This window comes from Petaurus breviceps, unplaced genomic scaffold (genome assembly GCF_028583685.1).
Source record: "Petaurus breviceps papuanus isolate PSGF00001 unplaced genomic scaffold, PetGlider_PUasm1.0 181, whole genome shotgun sequence".
Classification (NCBI taxonomy): domain Eukaryota; kingdom Metazoa; phylum Chordata; class Mammalia; order Diprotodontia; family Petauridae; genus Petaurus; species Petaurus breviceps.
This window is the reverse complement of record NW_027185784.1, coordinates 22955309-22980562: the sequence shown is the minus strand read 5'-3', so window position 1 is coordinate 22980562 and position 25254 is coordinate 22955309. Positions and strand designations below refer to the sequence as shown.

At 40.1% G+C, this 25254-nt stretch overlaps 1 protein-coding gene across 4 annotated transcripts in view; it reads left to right on the top strand.

Annotated features, from left to right (window-relative positions):
- ZC3HAV1 (zinc finger CCCH-type containing, antiviral 1) overlaps positions 1 to 25254 on the top strand; it is a 106391-nt gene that overhangs the window by 27344 nt on the left and 53793 nt on the right. For 2 of the 4 annotated variants that reach the window (XM_069087321.1, XM_069087324.1), the window contains exons 3-10: positions 5863 to 6121; positions 8749 to 9726; positions 11270 to 11473; positions 13089 to 13187; positions 18350 to 18473; positions 19853 to 20012; positions 22665 to 22773; positions 24700 to 24823. In XM_069087321.1, coding sequence (XP_068943422.1) covers positions 5863 to 6121; positions 8749 to 9726; positions 11270 to 11473; positions 13089 to 13187; positions 18350 to 18473; positions 19853 to 20012; positions 22665 to 22773; positions 24700 to 24823 — 2057 coding nt within the window. The remainder of the gene's footprint in view (positions 1 to 5862; positions 6122 to 8748; positions 9727 to 11269; positions 11474 to 13088; positions 13188 to 18349; positions 18474 to 19852; positions 20013 to 22664; positions 22774 to 24699; positions 24824 to 25254) is intronic. The other 2 variants (XM_069087323.1, XM_069087322.1) reach the window with 2 other exon arrangements.

Here is a 25254-nt window from a genome sequence, read left to right as displayed (position 1 = left end):
GTTCTGGAGCTTTATAGTTATAGGAAACAGGATAGCCAAGGATCCCTGGCTTTGATTTCGTTCATTTGGAGAAGTCAGGGTTGATGAGGAGTTTCCAACATTCTCTAAGGGCTCTCTTGATCATGACTGTGGGACTCCCAACCCCTCCATACCCAAAGCCTGTTAAGGAGTTCACAGCACTTCAAGGATATAATGGGAATGATTTTCCTCTGTTGTAAGCAGGGAAGGCTTCCTGCAAGAGAACACCCTTACTCTGGCCTTTTATGTGGGAAAATTTGTAGAAAGGAAGATTGTGCCTTTTAAAAACTTCACATAGGAAAGAATACTGGCAGAGCCATATAAAGGTAGGCCAGGAGGGAATGTGTTACAAAGATGGTGAACAAAGCAGCTAAAGAAAATTGACAGATTGATGAAAGATGGCCAGCTTGAAAAACAGAAATGAGTGGGAATGATAGAAGACTTTGAAGGCCATAGTCATAAATTGGGTTATAGTTTAGTGAGCATTTTTTTAATAGTTTGCAAAGCATTTTATTTTTAAGGTAAAAAAAATTTCAGTTAACAAATCTGTTTTCTCTCCCTTCTACCCTTACTCCCCCATTGGGAAAATTTGGCTTTTTCTTGCCACTGGACTTGGATGACTATAGAAGAGAGAATAAGGTTGATGACTTTTTGCAACTCCACTTCACTCAAATCCACTGCATGTGCAAGTCAAGAAACCACCCCATCATGTCGTTAGTCTTTGTGAATAAATGACGAACAACCACAGTGATTGGGGGAAAAAAACAAACCCTCATAACATATGTGTAGTTGAGCAAAATAAAATGATCAATATTGACCATGTGCTAAAAACAGATGCCTTACTCTCTTCCCTTAGGCCTTCATCCCTCTGTCAGGAGGTGTGAGTAGCATGCCTTCTGTCTTGGGTCCTTGGACACTGGTTGATCTTTGTACTGCTCAGAGTTCTTTATAAGGTAGTAAGCATTTTAAGTCCGTCTCATGACAAGACACTAACAGAGTCATCAAGAGAACAATTCATACTTATTTCCTCCTATTAGAACCTAGATGTTCCTATCTGTCAGCCTCTGACGCATGTGCCCAAGGGGACAGATGGCAAAAATTTGAGTAACCAGGGTAGTGGAAAGAGGTATGCATTAGCACTGTTTGTGGTTGAGTAAGTGTGATGGAACTAAAATATTCTTGGCTACTCTCCTCCCAACCATCCATTTAATTCACTCAGGTGTCAAAGTATCCTAAACTACACCCCGGCCCATGTACTCAGGTTGGTTGGGAACTTTGCCTAATTGTACAGAAAATACCTCATATTCTAAGGTTCCTCATCTTTTTCAAGATCTCAGAAGTTTGCTCTTCTCTGGGAGTGACTTGAGATAACTTGGTTGCTATCCTGCTCATTGTCTCAAGACTTGGCATACCCCTCCAGGAAAGTTGATACTCATAGGTAAAGGAAAGACCAATGGATTAAGAAACAGATGGCCTGACTTTGCGGTTTCTCATCTCATGAGGTGATTTTCGATAAGTCACACTATCTTTCTGGTGCCTCATTTTCTTTCATCTGTCAAATGAGTCTAGTGATCCCTCACCTGCATGGTTATGGGATCAAAAAAGATGGCGGATATAAATATCAGCTTACTTCTTGTTTGTGCTGGCTAGACTGTAAACTTCCTGAGGCCAAGCACTATGTTCAGTTTTATCTTTGTCTCCCAAGTGCCTAGCACAGCATCTGGCACATAGTAGGCACTTAATAAATGCCCATTGATTTATATAACACTTTAAAGCTCAATAAGTGCTTTCCTCCCAGTACCCTGTGAGGATAGCAGTGCATAATATCATTACCTGTGTCATAAATTTGGAGGTCTCTCCTGACTCCAACTCTAGTACTCTTGCCACTACACCATGCTGCTTTTCCATTTGTTAATATTGGTGTTGTCTAGCCTTTAAAAGATTAAGTTTATGCTATCTGTGTGACCCTGGGCAAGTCACTTACCCCCATTTGCCACAGTTTTCTCATCTGTAAAAGGAGCTGGAGAAAAAATGGCAAACCACTGCAGTATTCTTGCAAAGAAAATCCTGAACATGGTCATGAAGTCAGGTATGATTGAAACGACTGAACAGAAACAATATATGGTTAACTTTTGTAAAGGTTTCATGTGCTCCTAAGGAATATGTATATTCTCTTGAAGTCCTATATAGAAGATGCCATAAGTCTTTTAACTCTGGTTTCTCCCCCAGTTTATTTCCAAAATTGTCCCATTTGTTTCCTTTCTATGAAATGGGTTGAAAATTGAGAAAGGGATGTTGAAGTCTTGTGTCACAAATGTGTTCCTGTTTATTTCTTCTTGTTTCTCAGCTAATCTTTCCTTTATTAATTTGGATGCTGAGAAATTTAATTTCAGTCATATAAATTTATTAATGATATGTGGTTCCTTTCACTGCAATATAGTTTCCTTATTTATTCTTTTTAATTTTGTAAACATTTGTTTTAACTTTGATAGCTTGATTCCAAATCCTGCTTTTTGGGTTTCACATGATAATAGTATGTTTTCCATTCTTCCAGTTTTATTTGTATGTCTTTTTATTTATATTTATTTATTTAAAGCAGTTGGGGTTAAGTAACTTGCTCAAGGTTACACGGCCAGTTTTTTTGGGTGGGTGTTAAGTATCTGAGGCTGGAACTGATCCCGGGTCTCCTGACTCAGGGGCTGTATGTCTTTTTAAAATGTGTTTCTTATAGACTACAAATTGGGTTTTGTTTTCTTAACCAATGTCTCTTTTTTGTTGTTTTGTTAGATTGTTTAATAAATTACATTTAAAGTTAAAAATAAAAGATTAAGTTTACCTTACCTGACCATACTCTCTTGGCTTTTTACCTCTCTCTCTCTCTGTCTCTATCTCTGTCTCTCTCTCTCTCTCTCTCTCTCTCTCTGCCTTCTCTTACATAATCCCCCTCTTCATCTGCACCATGATCTCCCATCCTTTGACCCTTCTATTCCTTCCCAGGCCCTCTCGTCTTCCCCCATCTTGACTCTCTGGTGAACTAGTTCAACTCTACACTGGCCTCCTCTCTTGAATCCTTAGCTCCCTTATCATATTGCCAATTATACCCACCATGCTCTAGCCTTGGACTGTTCCCACTGTGGCCTTCTTGCTTACATACATGCTGCTGAATGCAGATAGAGAAAATCATGCAAGTGTTGTGACCGGGTCCACTGCAGGTTTATGTTACACAACTTCACTTGAGCCCCCAGTGCAATTTAATACTTCTGCCATGCCTCCCTTAACAACTGACTATCCCACTCTCCACAGCATCTCTTCTGATGTTTTTCTCCTCTCCTCAAACTTCCCATGGTTCCCCTTCCCCCCTACTTTCTTAGCTGAGAATTTTGCCTGGTATTTTTTTTTTTTTTAAGCAATTGGGGTTAAGTAACTTGCTCAAGGTTACATGGCCAGGTGTTTCAGGGTGGGTGCTAAGTGTCTGAGCCCAGATTCAATCCCAGGTCATCCTGACTCTGGGGCCGGTTCTGTTACTCACTGTGCTACCTGGCCTCCCCATTGCCTGGTATTTTAAAGAAAAAACGGAGGCCATTTACCATGAATTCTTTCTTCTCCCCTTATCCATACCTCCTATACTGGTGCCTTCTGCCACTCTCTCTTCCTTCACCCCTGTCTCACATGATGAAGTGACCTTACTCCTTATCAAAGATAATCTTTTTTTTTTTTGCCTTTTTTTGGGGGGGGGGACAGGGCAGTTCGGTTTAAGTGACTTGCCCAAGGTCACATGACTAGTAAGTGTCTGAGTCCAGATTTGAACTCAGGTCCTCATGACTCCAAGGCTGGTGCTATATTCACTGCCTACAAGGCTAACCTTCTATTTGTTCAAGTGATCCTATTCTATCCCATCTCCCCCAACCTATTGCCCCTCTGTCATCCCTACTTTTTCACTTATTTTCAATCTCTTCCCTCTTTGTTGGCTCCTTCCTTGCTGCCTAAGAACATGTCCATGTCTCTCCCGTCCTGAAAAAAAAACTCTCATTTGACCCTTCCATCCCTGCTACATATCTCATATATTTCTTCTGCCCTTTGTAGCTAAACTCCCAGAAAAGGCCATCTACCTTAGGTCCCTCCACTTTCTCTCCCTCACTCTCTTCTAAACCCTTTAAAACCCTTTACAACCTGGTTTCTGACCTTATTCCTTTGAAACTGCTCTCTCCAAAATTACTAATGATCTTTTAGTTGTCAGACCCAGTGGATTTTTCTCAGTCTGCATTCACTTTGACCTCTCTGCAGCCTGTGACTCTGCTCACCACTTTCCTCCCCCTTGAGACTGTTCTCTCTAGGTTTTCAGGACACGGCTGTCTTTTTGCTCTCCTTCTCTGTCTCCTTTGCTGGATCCTCTTCCAGGTCATACCCTTAGGTGTCTCTCAGTTTTGACCTGGGCCCTCCTCCTTTCTTTTATATTACTGAACTTGGTGATCACGATATCAGCCCTTACGGATTTAAATACCATCTCTGTGCTGCTAATTCTCATATCTGCCCCAATCTCTTTGCAGACCCCTAATCTCACGTCTCTAACTGTCTTTCAGACATCTTGAATAAGATGTGCAGTGACCTTGTTAAACTCCTTATGTCTGAAATAGAACCCTCCCTTCCTCCTACCTTCTCTATTACTGTCCAGGGCAGGAGTGGGGAACCTGCAGGGTTGAGATTTATTCTGTGAAGTTTGGATTTGGTCAGGACTGCACTTGAGGACCTAGAGGGCCACATTCGGCCTCCAGGGCACAGATTCTCCACCCCTGGTCTAGGGCAACACAGCACCATCTTTCCAATCCTTCAGGCTCACAACCTAGGAGTCATCATGGATTCTTCATTATCTCTCACCCCCCTCTCCAAGCTGTTGCTAAGGCCTATTGATGTCATCTTTTTAGCATCTCATAAATGTGCTCCCTTGTCCCCTCTGACACTGTCACCACTAGTTCAGGCCCTCATCTTGTGTCTGGACCATTGCAATAGGGTCTGTATGCCTTAAGACTCTTCCCCCACCAATCTGTCTTCCAGCCACTAAAGTGATTTTACTAAAGCATAGATCTCATGTCACGCACAGACATACACACCCTTAGGGCTTCTACTGCCTCCACAAGCAAACACAAAATGCTGTTTGACATTCAGAGCCCTTTATAACATAGCCCTCTTCTACCTTTTTGTTTTTCTCACTCCTTACTCCCTGCTGTGTGTTCTTTGATCCAGTGACACTGGCCTCCCGGCTGTTCCATGAACAAGACACTCACTCCATCTCTTGGGTCTAGGTATACTCTCTGGCCATCCCCCATGCCTGGAATGCTCTCCCTCCTCAACCCAACTACTGCCCTTTCTGTCTTCCTTCAAGTCCCAACTAAAATCCCACCTTCTACAGAAAGCCTTCCCCACTTAATTCCAGTGCCTTCCCTCTTTTAATTCCTATTTTTCCTGTACTGGTTACTTTGCGTATATTTGTTTGTATATATTTTTACCTTATTTGTAAATATATTTACCTTAGATTATAACCTTCTCTTTTGTTTCTTTTTGTATCCCAGAGCTTAGCACAATGCCTTTTATATAATAGATGCTTAATAAATATTGATTGATTGATTGATTTCTCCTGAAGACCATAGTTTGTCATTATCTCCTCGTCAGTCTTTGAATGCTTTTGTAAGTAACATTAATTCAGTAGGCTGGCCAAGGATGTAAAATATCTTTTTAACTTTGTCTTCATTGCTTCACTTTGCCCAATGCAGGAATCTTCGTGTGTCCATAGTTTGCTTCATAAAGGTAAGGTGGCTGCCACTTTGGTATCTTTTCTCTCTTCCCCAGATATGCAAATACTACAAGGGAGAAAACAGGCAAGACTCTTGTTCTAGGAAGACAGAATGTGTGAAATTGCACATCTGTGAGCACTTTCTTGAAGGGAGATGCGGCTATGTCCACTGCAATCGGTCCCACAATTTGATGGATACAAAGGTCTTGGAACTTCTCAAAGAAGAGGGCCTCACTGTCTCGATAGTTAGGAATATCCAGGACATCTGTAATCAGAAGCATTCCAGGAGTAATAAGCGGATTCCCAGGAGAAGAGGTGAATTTAATTAATAGGATACGGGCATATTGATATATATATATATATATATATTTTTTTTTTTTTTTTTAAGCAATTGGGGTTAAGTAACTTGCTCAAGGTTACAGGGCCAAGTGTTTCTGGGTGGATGCTAAGTGTCTGAGCTCGGATTCGATCCCCCAGGTCATCCTGACACTGGGGTGGTGCTCTTACTTGCTGTGCTACCTGGCCGCCCCCGGGCATATTGATATTTATTCTTTCATTAGCTGAACTCTGCTACTAGATCTTATCAGTGTTTGCCTTGGTACATTTACATGGCCCATGGCCCATGCCCCATCCCTGAAATGCACTCCTGTCTCATTTCTGTCTTTCAGCTTCCTTCTTTTCTTTTAAAGATCAGGTCAGGTGCTTCCTCCTTCTTTGTCTCATCTCCCCAGATGAAAGTTCTCTTTGATGGTCTTAGTGTACTCTGGCTAATTACTCCTTTGTTTCTATTATTCCCCAATGTGTTTTATGGTCATCTGCATCTGTCATGTCACGTTAGAAAAAAGCAGAGTCAGAGAGCTTGGGTTTACATCCCATCTCTGACACTTAATAATGTGACCTTGGGCCAGTGACTTAACTTTCCTAGGCCGCAGTCATCTCATCTGTAAAATGTGGACGTTGGACTAGCTGGTCTATAAAGCTCCAAATTATAATCCTGTGTTGTATCTCCTCCCCATCTATTCTCCCTTCATCCCCCAAGGTAGAAGCTGCTAGAGGGAAGGTACTGTTTCGTTTTGTCTTTGCATGACTAGTGCTTATTAGAGTATTTGTCACATGGCGGGCATTTAATAAATGTTTATTGAATTGAAATAAATCCTCACAGTCTAGTACAGGTGGACCTCAGCTTATCTGTCCTACATACAGTCATCACCACCACCACAACTTATATGTACATGGGCTTTGCTTACAACAGCCCTTTGAGGTGGTGTGTTTATCTAATGTTTTTTTCTCAGTCCTCATTCCTCTAGAGTTCTCTGGTGCATTTGACATCAGGGTGTTGACTGTTCTCTCCTCTTGTCTCTATTTTTTCATGGCATCATTCTCTCCTCCTAGGGAGGTGTGTCTGACACTCCTTTATGGTTCATCATTCACATCATGCCTTTTAACTATGGTTGGACCCTAAGATTCTGGCCTAGGCTCTCTTTTTCTCTCTCTAGATTCTTTTTCTTGGTAGCCTCATTAGCTACTGTAAATTTAATTATTTTTCTCTGTGCACATGATGCATGGATCTCTATATCCACCCCCAATGTCTCCCTTTAAACATTAGTCTCACATCACCCATTGTTTATTGGACATTTCATATAGGATGTCCAGTCAACCTCCCAATCTCAACATGTCCAAAACTCAGTATCTTTTCCCACAAACCCATCTCCCTTCCAAACTTCCCCATTTCTGTTGAAGGTACCCTGCATTGTTCCAGTGCTGTCTTTTCATAGCTTTGGCATTATTCTTGACTTCTCACTCTCTTTTACCCCATGCATCCAAGGCTGCCGCCACATCTTGTCATTTCTGTCTCTGCAACATCTCTCCCATCAGACGTCTTCTCTTTACTCACACAGCCACCATCTTAGTTAAGGCCCCTTGGATTATTTCCACAGCCTTTTTCACTGGTTTCCCTGCCTCACCTCTCTCCGCACAGTAACCTGTCCTCCACAAACATACCAAAGGGATTTCCTTTCAGTACAGTTCTGGCTATGTCACTCCCTTACTCAGTAAACTCCAAGTGGCTCCATATTGTCTCAGCCTCTCCATTTAGTTGTTTAAGCCCTTCACAGCCTGACCCAGCTCATCTTTCCAGCCCCCTTTTACATTGCTCATCTTCCTGCAGTCTTTGATCCAGTCAAACCAACCTTCTCTCCCTTCCTCAGATATTTCTCTCTCATCTTCTTTTACTCAGTTGGCCATCCTCTCTGTTGTCTGCTTTTTCCTTCTTCTTCTTCTTTTTTTTTTTTTGGATCTGGACCCATCATTTCAGTGATGTTAAGGAATGCCTAATATAGAAATTCCCTCCAGTGATGCAAATTAATAGTTTCTCTAGAATTTGTAGTCTTGCAGGCATTTCAAGATTAAATGACTTGCCTGTGGTCACGCAGCTAATATGTATTGAGAGAGTATTGAACCCAGGTTTTCCTGACTGCAAGACTAACTAACTCTTTCCACTATGCCATGCTGCTTTTCTCTCTCCTACTTTAATGGCTCCTTCCTCTCTGCCTAATGCTATTTTAGGATGGGAGGTGGGGATCCACTTGACCCCTTTTTGTTTGTCACATTGGGTCAATAATTTTGACAGGATTTGAGTTACAGGACATCCCCAAGAAAGGTAAAAGGTAAGAATTTAGACAGGAGTTTGATATATGGTGGAAGGAGCTCTGACTTTGTGGTCAGAGGACCTTGATTCATATCCTGGCTGTGCCAGTTCTAATTCTATGACCTTGGGCAAGGTATTTACCCTCATCTGTAAAGTAAAGTAAAGTGAAGAAGTTGGGCTAGATGTTCTCCAAAGGACTTTGTAGCTAAACATATAATTGTACTCATTTTCTGTGTTCTGCTTTTTGTTCTTCCCTTCCTCTGCCTTCCCAATCCCCTCACCTCCTTTCTCTCAGGCCCATCAGAACAAAAAAATGTAGGAAGTAGGAGCCAAAGTAGAAATCGTTATTTTTTTGGGAGGCAAGAATTGTCTCCACCTCCTTCTGCTTCTGTTGGAAGTGCACACCTTCCAGAACCAGACGAAACAGACCCAGCCCCATTACCTTACTCTGAAGGCAGAGTGAATGAGAGTGGAGCCACCAAGAATAGCGTTACTTTGAGTCAGGATTGTAGCCAGTCAGTATCAGCAACTCCTAAGACTGCCAGAACCCAAGAAGTAAGTCAAGTTGGACCAAAATCGAGCTTTCCAGTAACTGGCCATATTGGAAGTCACTGTGGGAGCCAAGATGATATCCGACATGCTGCCTCCCTCTCTCCTTCTGCTTCAGCTGAAAAGGGAGCCACTCCTGCAATAAGTAGCCACACTTCCAGAAGAGTGAATGTGTTCTTTGGGAGTGAAGCTGACTCCTCCTCTGGTCCAGGTCCTGTAACCTCTAGCAAAAGTGGATTAGTGCCCTCCCCCAAATATACGGATGTAGGAAATGATTTTGCAAGCCAGAAGGCCTATTTTTCACCTGCTCCCAATGAAACTCTTGACATACGGGGTAAAGGAAGTAATGCTGTGGTATTTTCAAAATACAAACCAACAACTAATCTAAAGAAAGAAGAATCCTCATTTAAGAGTACAGACAAACAGTCCATGCTAGTGAAGCCTCAGATGACAAAGACAGAAACATTGATAGGCAAACTGGAAACCCCAACTGCAAATAACATAGTAGTTGATGACAGTTGTAGCGTGAAATCAAGAACATCGTGTAATAAGCACTTGCAGCCAGTGGAATCAGTAGCACGTAAAGTTGATACTATGACTCTGAGCTCGGAAAGGATTATTAGAAATGAAAGAGAAGAGCCCTTTTGTGTGCTTCAAGGTATCCAGGCATCTCCCATGTCTAACACAGCAACAGCCCAAGTACGACCAAAAACATCATCTTCAGGTAATGTCACCCAGAGAGGGATTCAAAAGGGCATTTTAGCACAGTCTTTCTCACCACTAGGTAAGGTGAATGCTGGACCTTAAGATCAATCTAAATATGAAACACAGAAACCAACCCATTATTCCTGGAATCCAAGCAGTGGGGGCAGGTCACTTTCACTGGTGGGGTTATTGGCTATAGTATCAGGGAACTTGGGGGACTTAAAGTGAGTAGTAAAGAATAATGATTTGGGGAAGAAACTTGCAATTTCATTGGTTTAATGAGTTTCTGATGAGAAATCTCTCTTACCAGTGTACATCATATGCACACACATGATTACACATAAATGTGTAGTTATCTCCCTTAATCTTCACAGTGACTCTGTGAGGCAAGCATGGTAGATATAATTGCTCCCCTTTTAGAGCTGAAGTGACCAGTCTGGTAAGGAATGGAGATGGGACTCTATCCCACTTGTGTATTTTATAATCTTAAATTGTTGCTTAGAGACCGAGGGTTTAAGTGACTTGCCTGGGCTCGTGCTGCTGGGATATGTTAAAAGTGTCAGGTTAAGTGACCTGATGAAAGGCTAAGCTAACAATTATCCATTTTGCTTCTATTACTATAATTATCATCATTATTTTCTTCATATTCTACATTAAATTTTATAAATCATTTCATATACCTGATGTCCCAAAATTCTTAGTGTGATTTTAAGCTGTTATGGCTTAAATTTTGTTTATTGGGTTTGTTTTGAGCCACACAATTACTGTATGAGATGGGTATACTAGATGTTGTTATGATCATTCTATTAACTGAGTATCAGAGTTCAGGCGACTTGCTGATGGTCTCCTTGCTATAGTAAATGTCAGTCAGGTTTTCATAGCTGGAAAGGGACCTTACAGAATTCCTAATCCAACTCCCTTAGTTTTATAGATGAGGAAATTGAGAAGATTCAATGACTTGTTCTAAGTCACACATAGTATTAGGTAAGAGAGCTAGGATTTGAACCCAGGTCTGTCCTGACTCCCAGGTCCAGCACTTCTTAGGTTATAGTTTAACAAAAGAGGGGGAGATGCAAAAAGGAAAGCAGAACTATTTCCCCAAAGTCCCTTGAAAATAAAAAAAAAATTAGAAATAGAAATAGTAAAGTATGACATGAAAAGAGGAAGGAAGAAAAGGATTGAGGCCTAATGTCAGTAAGGAATAACTTTGAGGTTATATGTTGGGGGAATAGGAAGCAGAAATCTAAGCAACATAGTTCATTAAGAAGATGTGGGATTGGTTTCCACCATCTCTTATTAGATTTGTCATTTTATCAGTTGGATCCTCAGTTTCCTTAACTCTGAAATGGGGATAATCATATCTCCTATACTCTTCTTGTAGGGTTGTTGTGACTATCAAAGGAGATAAATATACATTAGATGACTATTGATGGATGTATTTACACACTTTAAAAAAGCTGTGAAAACCTCAATAAATGTAAGCATAATGAAGACTAAAGGTTATCTAAGATAAAGCAAAAATAGAGCTTATGATCAGAGCTAACAATTTCATTATCCCCTAGTGATGCAAGCTACTTCTGTCTCTACACCAGCCTTAGACCACAAGACAGCCACATCTTTCTTGAGGAAACAGGTTGTCCATCAGCCGGTGCTATCTGGTAGCCAGGCGGGTTCTGCTTCTACCTCTGGTTCTGGTCAGACTCTTGGCACCTTGACCACAAACAAAAGCAGAGCTGTGTCTCCTTCCAAAAGTACAAATGCAGAAGGTAAGTAGAGAAGTCAGACTAGGCTGGCTATTCTTCGTTGGCTTTGAATAAGACTATATGAGAGATGTACACACTCTTGTCCTGGAGTATATTTCATTATTATTCTGGGGGTGGTAGTTGTTTTTGTTATTGGCCCAGAACTCCGATTTTATCCATACAGGGAGCTTTCAGGTGCTGCAATACCCTCGCAGTATAGATCAGTACCCTCAAAGCTAGATCAGTCTTCCCATTTTGCCCTGGTTGGTTTTGCAGTCCCCACTTCTGATCCCAATTCCACTGCTGCTCAGCCCACAAGCTTTAGCTGGCTCTGTTTCTTATCTAGGCTCTGTTTCTTACCTCTTTAGGCAGCCTGGTAGCTCCCATCTCCATGGGGCCTGCCATATTGGTGTCAGACTGAGGGTGGATGGACATCTACCTGATCTGCTTAGCAGCTCAGAACTCCCAGGCTCAAGTGATCCATCAGCCTCCCTGGTAGCAGGGAATTAATTACAGCCAAGTGCTACAGCTTGGGCTGGGGTTCTTAACCCAGGGTCTAGGAACTTATATTAAAAATGGGGGGGCAGTGTATGCATATACTCATGAATACATATATATGTATATATATACACATACATGAATACTTATATGTATATTACTGTTTCAGTATAATTGTTTTCTTCCATAATTTCATGTATTTCATTTTATCTATTTAAAAACATTATTCTGAGTTGGATCCATAGGCTTCACGAGACTGCCAAAAGAATCCACTGCACAAAAAAGGTTACAAACTGTCATCTTAGGGTGGTGAGAGGTTGAGTGGTTTGCCCAGGGACCTGTAGTCAGGATGTGCCAACCAGTCAGTCAGCATTTATTAATTTTTAAACTAAAATTTTTTTTAAAAGATCTGTCTTTCCCTTTCCTTTTCTCCTTCACTGAGGAAACAAAAAAAATCACCCATTAACGAATATAAATGATCAAGTGAAATAGGTTCCTGAATAGGCTATGTAAAAAAAAAAAGTATCTTCACTAGGAATCCATCACTTCTCTATTAGGAAGATGGGTAGCCTTTAGGAAGCACTTATTAAATGCCTCATGTATTGGACTGACACTTAAATTATCCTGACTTGAAGCCAGCTTTCTAGGCACTATACCCCATTGCCACTCCTCTCTTGGTACCTGTCACCACAAAGCCACGGCTCATGGAGATAAAGGACGAAATCATTGTTCACCTCTAGCAGTCTCACATTTGCTAGCCCAGCAACAATAGGGGGTTTAGAAGTCAGTTAATAAGCATTTATTACGGGTTTACAAGTATGCCAGGCACAGGATTGCTAAGCCCTGAGAATTCAGAGAGAGGCAAAAGACAGCCTCTGTTCCTGAGGAGCTTGCCGTCTAATGGGGGAGACAACACATAAACAAATGTGTACAAACAAGCTAAGTATGCAATAGTAACAGAGGGAAGGCGCTAGAATGAAGAGGGATTGGGAAAGGCTCATCACATTCTTTACGTAACAAAAGTAGATTGCTTTGATAATAAGTTACATCCCCTACTTGCCCCCAGAAGATCCCAGACCTGTTGATATGAGAGATTTTTCCTTCAGGAAAGCCAACATTTTGTGTGTCTTCTCTTCTTCAGTTTTCAAAGCCAGAGTTTCTAACACACCTTCAGGAAAAGAGAAAAATGGCTCCAATAAGATTTGTCTTGACTACCTCAGTGGGGATTGTAAACTGCAGAGTAAGTAATGTTGAGAGAATTTATCTGGAAAATACAGAAGCTCTGGAATTTTACCTGGTTTGGAGCGGGTGGGGATGAAAAATGCATGTTTGGTAGAACAGTGAACTGGACCTGTAATACCATTAACTTATGGAACTTAGCTGAATGGACTCCCTTTAATGGTATAGATTAGCATCTCCTCTGCAATTTATAGTCTCTTTAAAGTCCACCTAGAGATAAAGTGATTTGCCTAGGGTCATACAGCCAGTGGCTAGATTTTAAAAGGTCTTTCCTGTGTCCCAGTGTTCAGAAAAGTCTGGGGAGTTCAAGGCCTTGTGAGGGTTAAATGTAGAATGTATATACCCTTGCAGTTCTCAACATTTTGGGGAATCTTGTGGAAGGGTACCCACTCTGGGTGTAGTCAATTTAATATAACCTTTCAACTCACATCCTCAAAGCTCAGAAATTGTAAGTTGACTTGTTTTGCTACTAGAAACTTTACCTGAAATCGCTAATTTAGTCCCTGACAGAACTCATTCACTTTTTTTAACTTCCATTCAGTCCTTTTGAATTTCCATTCCTTTTAGTTAAAACAGGAAAGATGAAAAGAAAACCATTCAGGTCTAGTGTGGTATAGCACCTTGGAACTTTCCTCTCAATTAAGATGTTTTTGCCTCCCTATTTCTTTGGCAACAAAGCCATTCCCATCCGTCACCCCCTTGCCTCCTCCATTTCCTGTCAGGAATCTATATTTAATAGCTCTGACTTTGTCTCAGGCTTGCCAGTTCCTGTAGAATTCCAGGAGCAAGTGTGTTTTTCAAAAGCTGAGCTTTCCCAACATTTCCCTCCAAACAACTTTAATGCCTCAAATTGAATGCTAAAGTAGCACAGCCAACACAAGATGAGACTGAAGCATTTTTCCAGCCAAAGAAAGAGGGCAAAAGGGGGTTGGCCTTGAGCTCACGTGGTAGCAACACCATTGGTAGGCCTTGGAGATGGCAGCAATAGCAGCAGCAGCAACTTCAGGAGATCTTAAAACTAGAAACAGTAAGATCAGGCAACTGGTCAGAAAGAGACTATAGGGGTCCCTTGTGCTAGCAGTGGGTGTGGGACAGGATGCAGATGGCTACTCCATTGCCTATATCCACTTATATATAGGAGAGTTCGAGGGTAGAGAGTGGAGCTTGCTGGTCCAAGGAATCAGGGGCTTTGAGGACCATACGTATCACCTGCAATTGGAAGGGAGCAGTGACTATAATGGAAACGAACACAAGCTCAACAAGAATTCCTGAAAGAGTTAAAACATTATTTTGAAAATCAAGTAAGAGTGGTAGAAGAAAAACGGGGAAAAGAAATGAATATGATACAAAAAAAATTATGAATAGATAACAGCTTGGTAAAAGAGGCACAAAAGATACTGAATAAAATGACACCTTAAAAAAGCAGAATCAGTCAGATAGAAAAGAAGTACAAAAGGTCACTGAAGAAAATAATTCCTTAAAAATTAGAAATGAGCAAAGTGGAGGCTATTGACTCCATGAGACATCAAGAAACAAAGTCAGAATGAAAAATAGAAGAAAATGGGGAATATCTCATCAGAAAAACAACTCATTTGGAAAATAGAAGAGAGACAATTTAAAAATTATTGGACTACCTGAAACCCATGATCAGAGCAGAGAGCCTAGAAATCTTATTTTAAGAAATTATCAAGGAGAAACTTGCCTGATGTCCTTGATCCAGAGGGTAAAATAGAAATGAAAATAATTTATCAATCATTACCTGAAAGATATCCCAAAATGAAAACTCCCAGGAATATTTTAGTCAAATTCTAGAACTCCCAGGTCAAGGAGAAAATATTGCTAACAGCAATAAAGAAATAATTCAAATATTGTGAACCCACTGACAAGTCCCACCAGATTTAGTAACATACAAGACTAGAGAAAAGGATTAAAAGGTAAACATGAAAGATAAATCTTAAGAGACTCAATAAGGTTTGTTGTTTATGATACAGGTAACTCCTAAGAACTTTATGACAGTTAACTAAGAACTCTGTATAGACAAAGGGCACAAGAATGAGTTGATTATATTGGGATGATTAATTAAAAAATAGATTTGTGAGAAAGGGAGAAAGAGAAGAGCCATGGGGAAAATTATCTCACGTTAAAGAGGCAAGCTTGGAAAAGCTGCTACAGAGGAGGGGAAAATGGTGGGGGAGTCAGGCAACACTTGAACCATATTCTCATCTGAATTGGTTCAAAGAGGGAAGAATACACACATACTCAGTTGTGTTTAAAAATCTATCACACCCAACCGGCAAGTAGGAGGGGAAGAGAATAAGAGAAATTAGGGGTGTGGTGATAAAATGGAGAGCAAATTAAGGGAAACAGTGGTCAGAAGTAAAACAGCCTTTTGAGGAGGGACAAAGTAAAAAGAGAGAAGGATAAGGGGTGGCTGGGTGGCTTAGTGAGTAAGAGCACCGGGGTTGGGATGACCTGGAGATAGAATCCCGGGCTGAGACACTCAGCACCACACCCAGAAATAACTGGTTGTGTAACCTTGAGCAAGTTACTTTACCCCAATTGCTAAAAAAAAAAGAGAGAGAGAGAGAAGGATAAATTGAAGAAAATGGATGCAGGGAAATGCACAGTTAGTAATTGTAACTGTGAACTTAAATGGGATGGCTTTACCTGTAAAATGGAAGTAGATAGCAGAATGGATTAGAAACCAAGGAACACACTTGAAACAGTGACACACGGAGTAAAAGAAAGGAGATGGAGCAGAATCTATTAGGCTTCAACTGAAGTAAAAAAGTCAGAGTAGTAATCATGATTTCAGATGAAGCAAAAGCAAAAATATGTCTAATTAAAAGAGATGATCAGGGAAACTACATCTTACTGAAAATAAAATTGACCCTGAAGTAATATCAGTACCAAACATGCACCAAATGGCAAAGCATCCAAATTCTTAAAGGAGAAGTTAAATGAGTTAGAGGAGGAAATAGACAGTAAAGCTGTACTAGTGGAAGACTCCAACTTTTCCCCTCTCAGAACTAGACAGATCTCAAATAAATAAATAAGATACAATAAGAAAGAAATTGAGAGGAATAAAATTTTAGAAAAGTTAAATATAATAACCCTCTAGAAAAAATTGAATGGGAATATAAAGGAATATATTTTTTTCTCAGCTTCTCAAACATTGTGCCTCATCAAAAAGTTATCCTATACCAGATCTGTATCCCAAATAGATTAAAAAAAAAGGAAAAAGGATATATGTGTAGCCAAATATTTGTAGTAGCTCTCTTATAGTGGCAAAGAATTGGAAATAGAGGAGCCCCTTGAGAGTGGCTGAACAGGTGTGGTATATGATTGTAATGAAATTGTGTTGTGCTATAAGAAATGATTAGCAGGCAGATTTAAAAAAAAAAACTTACACATAGGATTGATGCAAAGTTAAGTTAGCAGAACCAGTAGAACATTGTACACACGAATGACAATATTACAAGATGATCAACTGTGACAATTCCAAAAGACTCATGGAGAAAAATGCTGTCCACCTCCAGAGAGAGAACTGATGAACTGAATGCAGATGGAAACATCTTTTTTCCTTTATTTCTTGCTTTTTACTTTTTTTTTTCAACATGGCTAACATGGAAATATGTTTTGCATGATTTCACATGTAGAAGTGTTATATTGCTTGCCTTCTCACTGGGTGGGGCAGAGATGAGAGGGAGAAAGAGAATTTTGAACTCAGACTCAAAAAAGAAGGCTAAACATGAATGATTTTTTTTTTTGCTTTTTGGAGGGCGATTGGGGTTAAGTGACTTGCCCAAGGTCACACGACTAGTTTTTTTTGTGTTTGGTGTCTGAGGCTGGATTTGAATTCAGGTCGTCCTGATTCCAGGGCCGGTGCTCTATTTGCTGCGCCACCTAGCCGCCCCTGAATGATTTTTTTTTAAAGGAAAGCAATGAGAACGTCCAGTGTGAAGGCATACCATTACTTAATAATTAAGTCCTTCACAGATGTCTAAAATACGTAGAGCTTAAGAGAGTTGAGCAGTATCACTCAACTATTAAGTATCAAAGATGAGATCTGAGCCAACTACTTGTCACTACCTCTTGGTATCATAAAAATTTGTGTTTTTAAAAAAGAGAATGGCAGAGAATCATGTGATTCTTAGGCTATTTTATCAACATTAGCTTAATTGTAGGTTTTCTGAATGTGAGATTTGTTCCAATCACCAGCCAGTTAACATACTGTCATACTGTTGGATGAATTGAACTATATCATCATTGATACTCTTTCATAAGGGAAACCAAAAAGCATTTTTCCTCATTTCCTGAAAATTATATTCTTCATTGTCAATGAAAATTGCTTTCGGGGTGGCTAGGTGGTATAGTGAATAGAGCACCAGCCCTGGAGTCAGGAAGGCCTGAGTTCAAATACAACCTCAGACACTTAACACTTCCTAGCTTTGTGAGTAAGTCCTTTAACCCCAATTGCCCTGTCTTTCCCCCCTGCCAAAAAAAAAAAGAAAATTGCTTTGTATTCTCCCTTACTCTGATGCGTACTACTTATATGAACTTAGGGAAAGTCCCTTAACCTTTCATAGACTCAGTTTTTTTCATTAATAGAATAAGAGGGTTGAACTAGATGAACACCAAGATTTCCTCTAATTTCAAATTTATGGTCCCATATTCTAATAAATGGACATAGCTAGAATCAACATTTTGTATGTCTTATGGTGGTGAAATATGGTAAATTGCAGGCTTATGCTTACTCAAAATGTACTGAAAACAAGTCTTAAGAAATTGTTCTGTTTTCTAAGATTGCATTATGGTGAAGTGGAGGGTATCTGTACTATATTGGAGATGGCTTGTCAGAGAGGTGGTAAAGGGCATTCTCAGTAGGGGATACATCATAATTGTAAAGAGTATAATAAGGAAAGTGCATTGAATATGGAAAAGAGGTGAGGGTCCGTTTTCTTCCTGATAACGCTCTTTCAAAACTCAGAGGTTTTAAAGAAGCCTGTTAAATATTTTATTTTTAAATTTTATTAGATTTTATTTACTCATGTTTTTTGAGATTGTTCTTTATGTAGAGAGGCCTTGATTGAAGGTGATATTAATAGATGAGCTTGACTAGAACAAAACAGGTCTTACCTTGGCCCTGTGCTTTCTTTCCAGGTCACTGCGAGTCTGTCCATTTTCATCTACCCTACCGATGGCAGGTGTGCATTTCTGACTACTGGAAAGATTTTACGGAGATGGAGGAGATTGAGAAAGCTTATTGTGACCCAAACATCTCCAAGTAAGTTGGTGTCTACACCCTGGGGAAAGGAACCAATTAGGGTCTTCACAGCACACTTTTTGCTTACCTTCTTTCAAGCTTGAAACAGATGAAATGGGCAGATTTCAGCTGATTGAATGGAAGAGTTAGATTTAGAGCTGGAAGAGACCACAGAGACCATCTAGTCTCAATGAACAGACTAAGTCCCATGATGTTGAAGTGGCCTGCCTGAGGTTATGTGGGTTGCAAATATCAGACTTAAACTAAGGTTCTTGGACTCCAGAGCCAACATTCTTTCTGCTCTTCTGTGGCAGATAGAGAGACTCAAATTCATAATTAAATGATTTTGTCTTTTCAAATCCTAGCCAACTTTTATGTTCTGTTTTAATGAAGTTGTTCCCAAAATTAATATTTGACAACCTACTTTTTTCTCTAAACACACACCCATATGCACATAGATACACACAGTTGTTGTGGTTCCCTGCTGATCATAAAAGTGAAAAATGTGAATCAATATAAAAAAATCTACTTTGGCAACAGTTAAAGCATCCATGCACTTTTTAAAAAGCAGAATGCAAAGGGGCAGATTTTAGATTCTTTTTTTTTTTAATTTCTGCCCTTTTCCTCATACCTGAAAAGGATGTGTGTAAAGTGTGTAATGGAAAGAGCTTTGGATTTGGACCTGAGATTAGATCTTGGCTTTACTACTTCCTCCCTTTGTTACCTTGTATACAACTTCCTGAACTATAAAGAGAGGGAATTTGGGGTAAATGCAGAGGTGTGCAGGTAAATGTTTAACAAATGGATCTGTGGAGAGAGGGGGATATACAGAAGACACATTTTAAAATTTAATCTGTATTATTAACCTTTTCCATGTCAATTTCTTAAGGCTACACAATCAATAAAACAATAAATCAAACTATGATTTGAAGTGTTGACTTGTTTTCAAGGTGTAAATGCCCACACTGAAAACATTTGGCTCTAGAAAAGCCAATTTAACCTGGCTCTTCCTCACCCTTTGCTAAATGTCCTTTAAGGTGCCTTCCTACACAAAATCCTCTGATCAGAATTTTATTTTGTTTTAGACAGTAGTGAAAGAGGTGATGTGATGTTAACACCTAGAATATATAGCCTCAAGCAAATTAATCTCCCTTCTCCCAAAAGTGTCACTATTCTCATCTGCAAATTGAGGTTGTTGGTTTAAGTGATCTAAGCTCTCACAAAAACTTTCGATTGATTTTGGAGGCTTCAAAAGAGAGATGAAAAGTTTGGGGTGGGGAGGAGGGAAGGAGGGAGAGAGACTGAGAGATGGTGGTATGTTGAGAGGAATGTAGACACAAAGCTCAGTGTAGCATTTGGTTAACTAAACTTTTTTTTTCTCCCTAAACATTTACTTTTAGAAGTCACAGTATCGACTTCCAGAAAATGCTATTTGGTTGTTATCCTGTCCGACGAATCTCTACTCTATCAACTGTCCAAAGCCAAGACCACGTCCTGGCCACTAAGTGGCTTTGGTATTGGAAGAATGAATTGGACCAGTGGATTGAATATGGAAAAGAGGTGAGCGTCCATTTCCTTCCTAATAATGTTCTTGTTCAAAACTCAGGAGGTTTTTTTTTTTTTTAAAGCAATCAGGGTTAAGTAACTTGCTCAAGGTTACATGGCCAGGTGTTTTTGGGTGGGTGCTAAGTGTCTGAGCCTAGATTTGATCCCCAGGTCATCCCGACACTGGAGCCGGTGCTCTTACTCGCTGAGCCATCTGGCCGCCCCTAAGCAATTGGGGTTAAGTAAACTTGCTCAAGGTTACACAGCCAGGTGTTTCTCGGGGGGGGCTGCTGAGTGTCTGAGCCAGGATTTGATCCCCCCGGTCATCCCTACACTGGGGCCAGTGCTCTTACTCACTGTGCTACCTGGCCGCCCCAACTCAACAGGTTTTAAAGAAACCTATCGAATATTTTATTTTTAAATTTTATTTACTTATATATTTTTTGAGTTTGTACTTTATGTTTGTACCAGGATCTCTGCATTTCTGGTGGGAAAACCCACACTGATTCTTTCTTTGGGGTATTGAGTATTGTGCTATTATTGCAGGATGTCAGGGACATCTTAGGTCAAGGACCTGTAAACTTTGAGTGCTCTCCAAAAGGGATCAGATCCAGGGCAAAGTCTAACTAGTATTCCTCTGTTCTGAGCTCTGCAAGATCTTGGCCTGGGTTTGGGTCTGAACCACAGTAGATTCTGCTGCTGTACTCAGCACCTATCATCCAGATGGAAAGCTCTGTTTCTTCAGAGTAACAGAATGCAGGTTCCCCTTTGGTCTGGGATTCCTGTATGAGCTTTGCACCAGTATGGCTCCACCTCCCTTGGGGTGGCTTTTCCAACTCACTATATAAGATGTTGATTTACCTAATTATAATTAGCTCAGAACACCCCTGCAGAATCCTACTCCTACTTCTTCAAGTTTACTGAATCCTCATCATGTGACCGTGACATAATCAAGTCACCTCTCCACAGAAACAAATTTATTCTTAGCATAGAATCAATAGAAGCAATAATACATAAGAAAGGAAACAAGCCTTTGACTCCCTACTGAGTGCCAGGCATTGTGCTAACCATTTTAGAAATGTTATCTTCCTTGATCCTCATTGCAACCCTGAGAGGAAAGTTCTGTTATTATCTAACCCCATTTTACAGTTGAGGAAACTGAGGCAAACACAGGTTAAGTGCCCCCTGGCTGCATAACAAACTATTTCCTGTATAGCTTTGAGCTCACAATCTCTTCTAGATCCAGACTAGAATCCAAAGGATTGCTCTTATCAACCTCATTTTACAGATCAGGAAACTGAGACTGAGCAAGGTTAAGGAACTTGTCCAGGATCACACAGCTAGTAATTGTCTCTGAGGCAGCATTTGAACTCGGGTCTTCCTGACTTGCAAGTCCAGTGTTAAATCCTCTGTCTCACCTAACTGCCTAGATTCAACTGGGTGATCCCCAACATTCCTTATAGCTCTGGCAGTCTGATTCTAAGTTCTGCTTTCTTATCATAGGGGAGTAGGGAAAGGGGGCCATGATGGCTCCAGGACCACTACTTCCAATGGGATTTTGTAGCTTTGTCTGTTGTCTTCCACCAACCCCTCCAGTGAGGTGCCCCCATAGAGCTTTATGTGAAAGGTCTGCATGTTAAAGTGTTAATATTTCATTATGAATTGGAAAAGACATCCCTGAAGCTTTTAGCATTAATTCATGCATTGGTCAATTACTGAATGCACTTAACACAGTCCCTAGCCAGATCTTTGGACTGAGAATGTGAGAGGAGGAAGCCAGACAGGGACCCATAGTCACAATACAGTTGTGGTGTTCTGGGGTGCCTGGGGCCTCTGCTTTTGTGTGGCTTGGAGCACAATTCCCCCCTAATACGAGCTAGCCTTGATAGAGCACTTGACCAACGATCTAACATGTTATCTCATCTGACCCTCACAACCTCTCTGGAAGGTTGCTGTTATTATACCTATTATCCAGAAGAGGAAACTGAGGCTCTGGTCTTCCTTCTCCCCACCTTTAGTGCCTTCCCTCTTAGATTCCCTCTTATTTATCCTATGTATTTTGTATGGACCTTGCTGTTTATATTTTCTTCTCCAATAGAATATGAGTTTCTTGAGAGCAGGGACTTTGTTTTTTCCTTTTCTCCCTAGCACTCATCTTAATTACTTAATATATACTTGTTGGCTGAGGCCGAGATGGGATAAGCTAGTTGCCCAGGACTATGCAGTCAATAAGGGTCTCTGAGTCAAGACTTGAATTCAGGTCTTCCTGACTCTTTAAGTTTTGTGCTCTAATGACTAGGTTACCTAACAGCCTAGGTGTCTGTGCTCCATGGTTTTGTTGGTTTTGTCTCTTGCACTCCTCAAGCATCCAGACGTATATCTATTTTCGGAGAGTTGAACGATGATGTCTTTTGTTGATCACTTGACAGCTTGGTCTGACTTGACCAACTGAAGCTACTGCCTGTGCTGTCTCTGCTGGAGGTGCCAAGACATCACAGGGAAGGATTTCTAGAGAAAAAGTTTGGTCCCATGCCTAATCTTGAAGGAAATTATTAGACACAGTTACTTGTTTGTTTTACTTAAATGACCTCAAGTATTATAGTGATAGTTTCTTTGAAAGTCCCATTCATTACTCTTTTTTTTCCCACATCATATGATGTCAAACAGGGGAATTCAGAATTCACTTCTGTAGAGCTGGAGTTCTTCTTTCTTCTCTGTCCTGAGGAATTTGTGGAATTTTCAGAAGGCCATCATAAATATACACTGAACTTTAAAGGTAAGGCTTCTTTTGTGGTATCTTTTCATGTTCTTGTTGTCAATGAATTTAATGTTCTTTTATTTCTGTTTACTACTTTCTGCATCAGTTCGTACAAAACTTCCCAGGGGTTTCTGAATTTCTCATTTGTCATGTGGCATATGAGTATAATGAAATATTATTTGGTAGTAGGAAAGGATGAAAATGAGGGATTCGAGTGAACATTGGAAAACTCAAATGAATTTCTGAAATCTTTGAAATTGATCTAAATATGAATTGAAAGTATTATTGATATGACATATCTCTTCATAGTCACACTGGTGACTGAGAGAGAATAGAAGATATTGCTATGTTTACTTTTTGTTGATTACATTAAAAACATTTTTGACTTGTGAAATGTATTCTTAAAGTCTCTAACAGAAAGACTTTAATGAATCTGGAAGACCTGAGTTCAAATCCTGCCTCAGAGCAAGGTTAAGGGATTTGCCCTAGCTGTGTGATTCAGGGCAAGTCATTTAACCTCTGTTTGCTTCAGTTTTCTGTGCTATGAAATAGGAATAGTAACAGCACCTTACTTCACAGGGTTGTTGTGAGAATCAAGTAAAGATTTGTGAAATGCCTAGCCCAGTGCCTTGTATTTGGTAGGTCCTTAATTAATGCTTATTCCCTCCATTCATGTTAAAATAATAGAAGATTCTTAGATATACATAACCACAGAGATAACTTTCATCATTCCTCTGCCTTCCTATCAACTAACGCATGGAACTGGGTGATGTAGATAATGTCCCAGGGACATCACCTCTATTCCAAGAGTCGAAGTGGAAGAAAGTTTTCCTGTAGCTGGGGAAATCCCCCAGCTTACCCCGTTTATGGATTATATTGTCCTGATTGTACCATGCCCAAGATTACCACAGGAAACCTGTAATGAAATCCAAGATTTCTTAAGAGAAATTGGCATAACAGGCAATTTGGGAAAAACTAGCCCAATGATGAAGGCCTGTTGCCCAGACTGCTACACGTAGCTAGATGAGTAGCCTGTAGAATTAGTCCTATCAGGCTATCTCTCACGAACAATACAGTTGTCTCTGTGCATCTGATTCTAGACCAGAGTTTCTTAACTTAGAGAGCTTGAACTTTTTTTTAAAAAACATTTTTCCCCCACACAATTTGGATTAAGCAATTAATTTATGCATTTAAGAGCATTACTCTGAGGAAGTCCATTGACTTTACCAGATTGCCAAAGATTTTTTTATCCACAAGAAGGTTGAAGAAGCCTTGCTCTAGACCAGAAGTTTAACTCCTCTGATTCTTTGCAGTGTTCTCAAAAAGACGGATACTATTGGTGAACACAAATTTTCATCTGTGACAATTACCTATCAAAAGATTTCTCCCTTCTCACATATTATATTATTGGCACATTATTAGCTATTTAAATACATTAAAAAGGTCACTCATTAATATTATTGGTGGGGATATATGCAAACATATAATCCCTAGATTTATTTATGGATGTAGCATATGTATTTATTTGTGGCACAAGAGGGGAGTATAGACCAAGGTTTATAAATTAGTGTCTCTTTATTTAAGAGTTAATTCAAAAGCAAGGCAGGTTATGAGTCAGCAGAAGCTATGATATTGAGAAGGCCAGATTGAGTCCCAGGTCAGTAGCATCCTTCTGTTCTAATGGGTGCCCTAGGATGAGGCAGATTTGTCAAAAAGGCAAAGACTAAACTTAACTATGACTCAAAGAAAAGGTCTGAAACGGAGTGAGAAAAAGAGGGACATGAAGAGAAGTGGAGCCCAGATGAATACAATCTTTGGTTGATTTAGCACCATCCATGAGAATTAGTTTTTTGTGCAGAGGGAAATGTGGTAGCCCCATCCTTCCTTATTGGGGCAATATATATAGTGGCTCCGATAGAAATAACCACTTTAACTTTGGACTAGCTTTTTTTTTTCTCTCTAAAGAAATGATCCAGACAAACATAGTCTCTCTTACTAAAAGGGAAGTCCGAAGGCGGCCTAAATTTGTGTCCTCTGTGACTGTGTACTGGACTCAAAAACAGGAAATGTAAGTATCTGATTCAGCACTTGCATAGGTTACAGGGACCCTCATCAATTAACTCATAAGATGTACAATAAAAACTCAGTTGAATTCATGATAACTAATCCAGGAAAGGTTGTAATTTATTTTCAAGTTGTCTTCAAGCATTTATTCCATTTGCCTACTTTGTTTGTGACAGGCTCTATTCAAAGCCTTGATATTACAGAATTAAAACAAATTAGTAGGGGCAGCTAGATGACCCAGTGAAAAGAGCTCCAGCCCCAGAGTCAGGAGGTCCTGAGTTCAAATTTGTCCTCAGACACTTGACACTTACTAGCTATGTGACTTCGAGCAAGTCACTTAACCCCAATTGCCTTGCCTTTTCTCCTCAAAAAAACAAAATAAGACAACAAATTACTACCTGCCTTCAAGGAATTTATCTCTTATTGGTGGAAACA